The sequence below is a fragment of the Hermetia illucens genome, chromosome 1 (genome assembly GCF_905115235.1).
Source record: "Hermetia illucens chromosome 1, iHerIll2.2.curated.20191125, whole genome shotgun sequence".
NCBI classification, from domain to species: domain Eukaryota; kingdom Metazoa; phylum Arthropoda; class Insecta; order Diptera; family Stratiomyidae; genus Hermetia; species Hermetia illucens.
This window is the reverse complement of record NC_051849.1, coordinates 198,134,443-198,144,359: the sequence shown is the minus strand read 5'-3', so window position 1 is coordinate 198,144,359 and position 9,917 is coordinate 198,134,443. Positions and strand designations below refer to the sequence as shown.

At 42.2% G+C, this 9,917-nt stretch overlaps 1 protein-coding gene across 3 annotated transcripts; it reads right to left on the bottom strand.

The window, feature by feature from the left end:
• Positions 1-1,546: 1,546 nt before the first annotated feature.
• LOC119656921 (longitudinals lacking protein-like) lies at positions 1,547-7,403 on the bottom strand. 3 transcript variants are annotated; one of them, XM_038063622.1, is made up of 6 exons: positions 7,163-7,399; positions 6,872-7,106; positions 6,706-6,802; positions 6,383-6,622; positions 1,797-1,903; positions 1,547-1,741 (listed from the first exon to the last, which is right to left on the bottom strand). In XM_038063622.1, the coding sequence occupies exons 2-6, from the start codon at positions 6,965-6,967 to the stop codon at positions 1,601-1,603; spliced, it is 681 nt and encodes a 226-aa protein (XP_037919550.1). In that variant the 5' UTR covers positions 6,968-7,106; positions 7,163-7,399; the 3' UTR covers positions 1,547-1,600. The 3 variants fall into 3 exon arrangements, with proteins under 3 accessions (XP_037919550.1, XP_037919556.1, XP_037919543.1); XM_038063628.1 differs by having other exon boundaries at positions 1,857-1,903; positions 6,872-7,403; XM_038063615.1 differs by having other exon boundaries at positions 6,872-7,399.
• Between the last annotated feature and the right edge of the window lie 2,514 nt (positions 7,404-9,917).

Sequence of the window (9,917 nt, the reverse complement as noted above, 5' to 3'; positions counted from 1 at the left end):
AATAGAAGGTTTCATTTTTTGGCTGACTAAGAAACCTACTCCGAGCACATGGTTTACTGGATGGCCGCTATAATATATGGCACAGCGACTCTTCTCTTGGAAACGGGTCCCGTTCCAACGCGTCTCTTGTATCGCTGTTACATCAGCCCTATATTGAAACAGGGTATTGGCTTACTGCTCAGCAGCATTCGGTCTGTACAGGGACCGCACGTTCCATGAGAAAATGCGCAAATCGTCATTCCTTTGCCGTTGCCGGGTTCGTCGTTGTGTTATCCGTCCAGTCTGAGGCCCCTGTTGTGGCTTCGTAACAAGTTGTTTTCCTTGTAGGGTTGTCAGCCCTACCCAACCCCCAACCTGGAGGACCAGTTGGTACACTTTGTCCCGTTTTTAGGCGCATAGATGGTCGAGATAATTTCTCTTCTGTTTGGAGAGGCAGTCCGTATCCACATTTCATTAAGAACCGTGGTTAAGTGTTCCTTCTACCTCTCCAGTTTTTCGTCATCGTGGGTATCTCGAGGATCGTGCGCACATTTTTGAAACCATAGTCCGTTTACGATAGCCAAAGGTTGTAGTCGTCGTAGAGGTTAGCAGCCCCTATCTAAGACGTTGACATTTGGTAGCAGTAAGGTTTCAAAATTTGCAGGTTCCTAGTCCAAAAATATCTATCCGTTTTAATCGCGTTTTACGTGTCACGAAAGGCAATGATAGTAAACACAGAACAAGAGCAAACCATCGACGACGAAAAAGAATAGTGGACGAAAGTAAAAGTAAATGGACAGGGACCGAGGAATATTTAAATGGATTGTGGCCAGGCAACAAAAAAATAACGCGGCAAAATTGACAGCAGAACTCAACAGTCATTTAAGTAATACTGTGTTGTCAAAAACTGTAAGGTGGGGTTGTACAAAGCTGGCATTCATGGGAGGGCTGCAAATGCGCAATCCCTCATAGCGGACACCAAAGTTAAGCTTGCGAAGTAAGTGATGTTACCAGCATAAAACCTGAAGAACCCCAAAAGAAGCATGTGATCTGGACTGCCTGCTTGCTATAATCAAGACTGGGGGAGGTGCCAGTGTGATTTAGGCTGCTATGCCGCTTTATTATGCGGTCTGGTCTTGGTTCAAGGAGCATCAGGAATATCATCCTTCCCTGGCCAGTACATTGGCCACATATCAACATTATTGGATAGTTGGAGAGTTTTAGAGCAGAGAATCGGGGTAGATTTTTACCTGAAACGTCATTGAAGCATTTGATGGTTTGGTACAAGAATGAAACATTCCGTTGGAAAAATACTCTTTGAATCTGCTCTAATCGCAAATGGGGACCTAACGCAGTGTACACTTCAGGCATTCCTGTTAGTTTGTCCTAGCCCTATACATGTTATATAAGTCGAATGGGGGTCACCTGATTGCGTTGCTTTTGATCTATGTGAGCTTATAATTTTGCTCCAAGTTGCAAGGGAAATTTCCGTCCCTCACGCCGTTCACAATTAAGTCTGAAGATGGCCATCATATTATATAGGTTTACATGAAAAACAATTTCGAGCTCCACGACTGTATTATACGAGTATCTTCGATTTTATTGATAATATCCGTTTCGGTTACATCTTGTTTACGTATTTCGATGCAAGATCGTACATATAATCCTGGCGGTTAAGCTCATCGTATTTTATCCAGTGCATAATAGCTGCGTATTTTTGGGTTGCGGGGGATTGCTGAACCAAATTAAGAATCAACTCCAACTGAAATGACAAAATAGTTATCTAATCGTGAACTCACAATTTTGTTTTGGTGTACCTGTTTTTTAGTGAGCATCTGTATCTCTTTTGAGGTATTAATCGATTGGTAATGACTTACCAAAATTTGCTTCGCCTTATTCATCAAATCATCTAGTCCGTTCTCGACTGAAACAAAATAGGAAATCACAATGAGCCACAATAATGGATCATATTTTTGGTGATTGGATTCAAAACAGGAATAGGACAAACAATTTGAACACGTATAAAGGGCGGTACAAATATGTGATGATTTAGGAGGATTCAACATATCACACACAATTCTCCAATATTTAAAATTGATCATTAGCCCTTTTTGTTGCTGTTTTCTCTATGCATTACATCATTCGGTTAACTACAGCACTTAAGATCGTGAGTCATGACCCGCGTATCGCGCAATTAAATTTATTTTGAGGCAGAAAGCCGAACAGGCTAGCCGCCACAAAATATTTCTGGCCTTCCATGAATAAGAACATTAATTCTTGGGCCAGATAGTGTAAAACTACAAAACATGTGAGGGAAGAGGTAGGCGCGTTCCCTCGGTCCATTGAATGGTTTTCACACAGGAGACTCACACGTTTTTAGCTATTGTGCGCGGTGATCCGCGGTGCTCTGTGATGCAACTTGTATGACCATCTATTGACATACCAGCAGCAGAGTGCAAATTAAGATTACCTTAACAGAAGGGAACTCAGCTTCCTGGCCCTCCTCTGAAGGTCGTGATGTAGGGGTTTGAAGCGCAACAAGGCTTCAACGTCTAATTCAACTGCCTTACATGGGGTCATCTGTCTAAGAGGAGTACTCCAGGTGGCTGCCGGCGGTCCGGGAAGCGGCATCATACGATGTTTTGCCACAGAAACCATCTCTTTCGCAGCCGGCGAGCATTACTATGAATCCTGTCAGACCTAGGGCTCCACCATTTTGAGAGTTTTTGGCTTTCTCTTTGGCAAGGTACTATGCGGTAGTCATTTTGGCGACCCACGAGCCTACACTATTGATAAATCCCTCTATTGCCATTCAGTTTGATTACTTTTGTGATCCGAGATCACAAGCGACCTTGATTACATCACTATTGATATGGCAACTCCAACTGCAGAGGAAATATGCGGGACGAACAGACGTGATAGTTCTTCAAGCGTAATCTCCTCTTCTCTTGGTTGGTTAATCTTTTTTTGCAGTCACTATATTCAGAGTTTACTCTCAACCTGTAGGCGGTGGTTTTGGCAACGATTACTTCGGTGTTTCGAGTAGTGCAGCGGGATCAGGCGCGATGGCATCATCTTTAAGGACTTCAGTTGGCGGTTCCAATATTTGGGCATCAGCAGGCATCGACGTCGCTCTCTAAACTGATGTTTGGGGTCTCATTGTAGAACCCACACTTCGCAAAAGCAAAACGGCAATTTAATTCCACAGAAGAACACCATAATTGTTCGCGGCAAAATCATCTTTCAGCATTCAGCCAGCTGGCTTGGAGTGGAAAATGCCTCTTCCGGAAACCACGGCGCGAATATGGTTCGCTTTTCGTAATGGAATGGAGAAGATCAACCAACTGCGTATTCCACGATGGTTACAATTAGCGCTCATGAATTGGACCAAGCACTAGTATTCCGCGTCGAATAAGGCACGGCTTTTGTAGCAGAGCTCCAGACACTCCGTGGCAATACTCCTTGGCGACTCCTGGTTCTCTTCTCTTCCTAGACCCATACTTGGACCACAGTACATCTAATAGGCAGTATCCACACCCAATAGTCACGGACTTGCGAATGTATTGGGGAAGCTTATCCGCACACATCACAGGCCCTAACGACTAGCAGTACCTTTATTTGACACTGAAGAGAAACCAGATGCGGGCGATCTAGCTGTAATAATTATTGACAAGTTTTCGGGCACAGTATGTTAGTCGTGTCTTATGACGGAACGTGGCCGACGACCTGTATGTGGATGTCGGATACCAGTCGACTCAGCTGCGAATGAGTACCTGAGTCAAATCACGGTAATAATCTCAGGCGAGCGTCTCTTACAGTGTACTATAGTGTACCGTAATGGTCTTGAATGAAGTGCTTTAACACACTTCAAGACCCTGATCCAATATGGATTGTTGATCAACGATTATTATTATTACCAGAAATCCTGAATATTGCTATGATGCTGCAGAACTGCGATAGGTAAGACCTGGGGACTTCCATCGAAAGGGATTCATTGGATGTATACATCCATAAAACCCCTTTTGATGTATGCATGCCTGGTCTAGTGGCAGACATTGAATTTTGTTAACAGCAGGAAGCTGCTGAGGTTCAGAGGCTCGGTTGCCTTAGTATTACTGGAGCAATGAGTAGTGTGCCATCCGCGGCACTCGAACCTATCCAAAATCTACCCCCCACTCATTTGGAAGTGAAACGGAAAGCAACTAACGATGGATATAGGCTTGATACTAAATAAATGATCACTTTCGATGCTTAAATTGGACATAACAGTATGTAACTTACTATATGCTTGAGCGTTCACGATTCCCACCTTTTTACCAAATTTGGTGTCAATCGTTACAGCCGCCTCCGAGGAAAATGCGTGTGACAGACAGACAAACGGACCGATTTTATTCTTCTTTTTCTTCAGCCTTTGTCCCGTTCACAAGCGGGGTCGGCTCGTCGTGATCGGTTTCGCCATTTGGCTCTATCAAATGCCTGATTTGGGTGCAATCTCGAGGCTTTTAAATCCCCATCCAACGTATTAACCCACCGTTGTTTAGGCCTGTCTTTTGGTCGTTTACCATCGACTTCGATGTTGAGACTAATCTTAGCAAGTGAATCCTCGTTAGCACGAATTGCGTGACCATACCATCGAAGACGCCTCTCTCGCAACTTTTCCACGATCGGTGCAACCCCATAACGACCGCGGATATCCTCATTTCGGATGTGATCAAAACGTGTCACGCCACTGGTCCAACGTAACATCTTCGTTTCCATTACCGCAAGACGCCGTTCATTGTCTTTTATAGTTGGCCAACACTCAGAACCATAGAGAGCGACAGGACGGATAACATTGCGGTAAATTTTCAATTTGAGACGTTCGTTGATACGTCGATGACAAAGAACACCAGTTGTGGAACGCCACTTCATCCAGCTTGCGTTAATGCGTGAAACAATTTCATAACGCAGTTCTTCATTGGCTGATAGCGTTGACCCGAGGTATTTAAATCGCTCAGTTCTGGGCAGATCACTGCCGCTGACAGTGATTGTGCCTGTTTCATGGGGATCGGTCGTCAAAAATTCAGTTTTGTTTAGATTCAATTTGAGACCGTGTTGCATGAGGCGATCATTCCATTTTTGGACAAGTTGCTCGAGATTATTTTATCTGCATAAAGCAGTGTGTAGGGCGCTGGACGTTGGATATCCCATGTGACGGTCAAACGCTTTCTCTAGATCCAGAAAGGCAATGTAAAGAGGGCGATGCTTCTCCATGAGTAAACGCGCAACGTGTATTGCGTCAGTAGTTCCGCAGTTTTTGACAAATCCGGTTTGATTCACGGTTATTTCAACGATTTCGCGAATACGGTTTGTTTTACACTAAACCTTAGAAAGAGAAATTTTTGAATGAAAAAATCCTTTCAGTGGCATCCATCTTGCGTAACCTCAGGGAAATTCTATTTGAAAGCTGTCGATGCAATAGTTTCATTCATGAAATGTGTACAGTCCGGTCCATTAAGTGTGGGTAATATTTATTAGATGTACATCTACCCAGTAGGAAGTTTGTTCATCAATGCAATTTGACACGCATTATGGAATTGATGCACTTAACGAATGAATTCCAATGTGATGAATAGATAATGAGAAAAAGGTGATTGAATGGAAATTTTACCAAGTTCTGTCAGCATTACCAAATAATGCAGAATAGTAGTGGTAGTATTGCATACTGTAAGCATGCTAGAATTTTTTTCGCGGAATATTTCAAGGATTTGCGTAACTTGCAAGTTTTTGAAAATATTTATGCGCCTTTGAATTCATTCAGGTTTAGTTTTTCTAGTGTGACGCAGTGAAAAATTATATATAGTGAAGAAATTCGCAGTGAACGATGAGTTGGAAATTTAAAATGTCATCGCCTGTTGTTGGTAAACGGCAATTGCGGCGTTTAGTAAAAAGTGAACAGGAGAGATTATTAAAATTTATAGACCAGTAGCTTACTTCAAATTAGAATTTTTATTTTTCAGTGTAGATATATATTTCGGGAGTAACTTACCCCTTCATCAGTACAAAGCTACTAAAATCAATTGCAATTATACAAGTCTATACCGAGTGGATGCAAGACCTACCTAAATCTCTATCGAACTAAGGAGTACGGTACCCGTGTTGAAACGCGAGTCGACTGGTATCCTACGTCAAGTCACGATACAAACCCCACTGCCACCAACGAGATTTGAACCATGACCTTCCGTATGACAGTCTTGTGCTCTGACCACTCAGCTATCCGGACACAAGAATATTAAGCATGCACTTAAGTCTGTGTTTGCCTCACATTGACTGAACACGTGAGAGCGTGGTATGTACTGTTAAACTAACGCGCGCACCGAACACACGAGAAATTTACGAATTTATTTGGCTAAAGCACACATACCTGCCAACACTAACGTTGAAATGCAATTATTTGCATTGAGACGGGTGGATAGCGCCTTTGGAAGTTCATTCTTCAGACCCTCCAGACCAAAATAGTCAGCATTCCGTAAGAACAGGGTGAAGTATTCCACATTCATTTTTAATTTTCCAGAGTACACATAATCCAGAATCGCAGCCATCACTTTTGGAGTTGTTTCATGATGCAAATCCACGACCTCCTTTTTGGTTTCCGCGAAGGCATCTAGATATCAATAAAATAGGTTAGAAGTACACACACATGCATCTTTCGATAATTGCTGATAGCAAAAGTGCATAATTACTGACCATCGAACATTGCATTGAAAACAGGACTTGCAGCCGACAGGACCGCCCTATGAGCAACCATCTCTTCGCCGGCTACTCGTAGCGTTACATCTGTGAACTTAAGACGGGGCACATGCCATATTATAAAATATATTCAGACCCATCCAAAATAAACTAAATTCCTTACACGTCCCAGTTTCCGGAAGTCGGCAAACTTAGTAACGAAATCTACAGGATAACCTTCGCAAACAACCTCTATAATTGGCGTCACTTCGGAACACATGGCTTCCTCCACGTTTGCTTGAAAAACCACTTATGACATACATATCAATTTGATCAGCCGAATACACATCCACTCAGCGATAAAACTAGGGATTTTCCCCACTTCTTCTTCTTGACGTTGTAGCCTGGATAGTTGCCAACTAAGATGCCTAATCTCCATCAGGTGCCTAGGATGGAAACACAATTACGCACATACCTCCAACTTAAATTCAATTTTTATGGACAGAAGCGATGGGACTAATGCAGGTGACATTCACAATTAGCACATGCTACGCAAATAGTCCCTTCCGCACTTCTCAAACCGAATCCAACAATAACTCGAAGCACAGTTAGATACTAGACAGCTACCACACTCCCCCTTGCTCCTCAAGGGGAAAATCAGTGCGAGTACGCACGATTTCAAATTGTTTTGCCCTTGAGCATGAGCGAGATGTAACGAAAATCCAATCAGCTGTGTTTGACATACCGCCCGGACTTGCCAATTTATTGGTGAGATCGGCAATTTTTTCTTATGGATAAGTGAATACGTGAAACAACTTTTTGCTATATGGGTGAGCACGGCAGTAGTACCAGAAAAGCAAAAGCTCACCGATCTCTCTCTTACCAATGCCTATAGTAGATCTACTGTGACTCGAAGATGAAAAGCACCACCATATTGCAAATGACGTGTCACGCATCACAAAAGTTCAATTTGCCGAGCTTTTTTGCGTGCCCCATTGCGCATCAGACTTGTGTATTGCTTCACAGCGGTCACAGACGCGCGACCAAGTTGATAACCAAGTTACGGTTCGTTTGCCACCCATGCAGCAAACGGTCCTCCAACTTCATTTCGTTGTGAGATTTCAAAAAGTGCGCATCGTTGCGACGTGAGCTTCGCTATGTTATGCACCCTCTTTTAAGTGTGGCGTCGAATTACATACGTATTGACGTAAATGTCTTATATTTGTCTTTAAAAAAAATAGAGTTTTAAATTATTAAGTCAATGTATTTTCTTCACAACGGTTGTAATTACAAATAAATTTTCTTTATTTATACTTTACTTACATCTTATTTACATATACATATATATAAGTTAACACCTGTACTCGCATTTCACCCGGTCAACTTCCGTTCACACGATGGCGCAACTAGATGCAAGTTGCAGAGTCAGCTGCAGTAATCAAACAGCTATAGAATTAACATTAAATATTATTGTCAATTAAAAAAGTCAGTCGTAATCCGAATTCGAAAAGAGACACACATGCCCAAAAGAAAAATATATTATTTTTAACATTTAAACAGAACGTGTTGTTAATTGGCGCCCGAGCAGGGACCCGTCATTCGCTGCACCGCGCATAATACACGAAAAATATAACGCGACAAAAAGGATACTGGCTGAGCACAAGTCTCCAATTGCTCATTAAGTCGCTTCTTGAGACTGAGAAATTGTCAACCTTCAACAAGGAGAACCAGGAGAATGGCTGTGTTAATCATAATATTACTGTAAGTCCAATCTCTCTGTATAATTCTTGTAAAAATTTTGCGAATACTGAATTCAAATACATATTAAATTGTGCATCGATTAAATTGATCGAAATATAACCAAAAACAAGTTTATACCGTTCAGAACTCGCAGAATTTCCATTAATACTAAAAATACACTGTGTACACACAAATGCATTAAAAAGAGTCAAGGAAGTGAACAAGTTTTAAAAATTTTCTTCTCAAATGTTTTGTCTAGTGGTGAATAACAAGTGTCGTTAATTCTTTACTGGCATATTCTGAATTTGGTCCTGTCATTTTTTTTTTAGTAAAATCAGATTGCCAGAACGAATTTTGATAATTTTTTCTGTTCTGTGTATAATCTTTTGCTTCTCAGTACATTCCTTTTTTTCCCTTCCGTAACTAAAATGTCAAACCCAAATAACTTACTGAGGCCACCTAGACTCAGGTTAGATAATGCGGGCCCTGCCGAAGAAAATCCACCGCCAAATGAAGGTGGAAACCCGCAAGTATTAGACCATGCGGGGTTAATAAATCTAATAGCCGGTATAGTGACTGAAACGATAAAAATTCAGGGAGGACATATTTTCCAATCCATCATGAATCCCGCATCGAAGATCAATAACGACGTTGATGTTCAAATTAACGCTGGGGACAATCAGGATCTGTCCGATATGGACAGAATCCCTAAAGTAGTGAAAAGTTTACTTGTCTTTTCTGGCGAAGCCCGTGAATTTTCCTCATGAAAAAAAGTTCGGACCGTATCCTTAAGATCTACGGGCACTTACGAGGTACTCCTAAGTATTATGGAATACTCTCGGTAATAAGGAACAATAAGGTCACGCTGATGTGGCATTAGAATCTTACAACACTCCCCTAAATTGGGAGAAGATATCTAAACGCTTAACATTTCATTACGCTGACAAGTGTGACCTAGGAACCCTAGAATACCAAATGACAACTTTGGTACACCACCACCAACACCAACACCACCCCAGAGTTCTATCAGGTCGTTTACCATCATCTGTCCCTAATACTAAACAAATTAGGATGTATGAATTGCCCAGATTGTTGAGTATACGCGAACCGGCTGATTTGGCGCAGGCACTACGCTTGTGCCTGAAGTTGCAGAACATAGATTATCGCGCACATCATGCGAATAGCTCACAAGGCGTGCGAATGCCCCAAACAAAGGCGCCACCTCCAGTACCTCCCAGGAGGACTAATGTGCCTTCGCCGGCCCCTATTCCTGCTCCAAGAAAACAATTCTACCGCGAGTTACTACACAACCCTCAAAGAACTCAACCTTATAGATGGACAAACAACAATCAACGTCCACCACCAAACTACAATCCCCATCCTGTTCCACCAAGACCGGCATCTAAACCCGTATCTATGGACTCGATCGCTCAATCCGATCAATGGCCATAAACTATCAGAATCGACCGAGAGATATGCAACCCATTGAC

What these genes read in the sequence shown, in the direction of transcription:
- LOC119656921 (XM_038063615.1), bottom strand. Translation starts at nt 6,967, where the DNA reads ATGTGTTCCGAAGTGACGCCAATTATAGAGGTTGTTTGCGAAGGTTAT. An exon ending in ACTTCCGGAAACTGGGACGT is followed by an intron (nt 6,803 to 6,871) that starts GTAAGGAATTTA and finishes CCCCGTCTTAAG; the next exon opens with TTCACAGATGTAACGCTACG. An exon ending in TTTCAATGCAATGTTCGATG is followed by an intron (nt 6,623 to 6,705) that starts GTCAGTAATTAT and finishes ATTGATATCTAG; the next exon opens with ATGCCTTCGCGGAAACCAAA.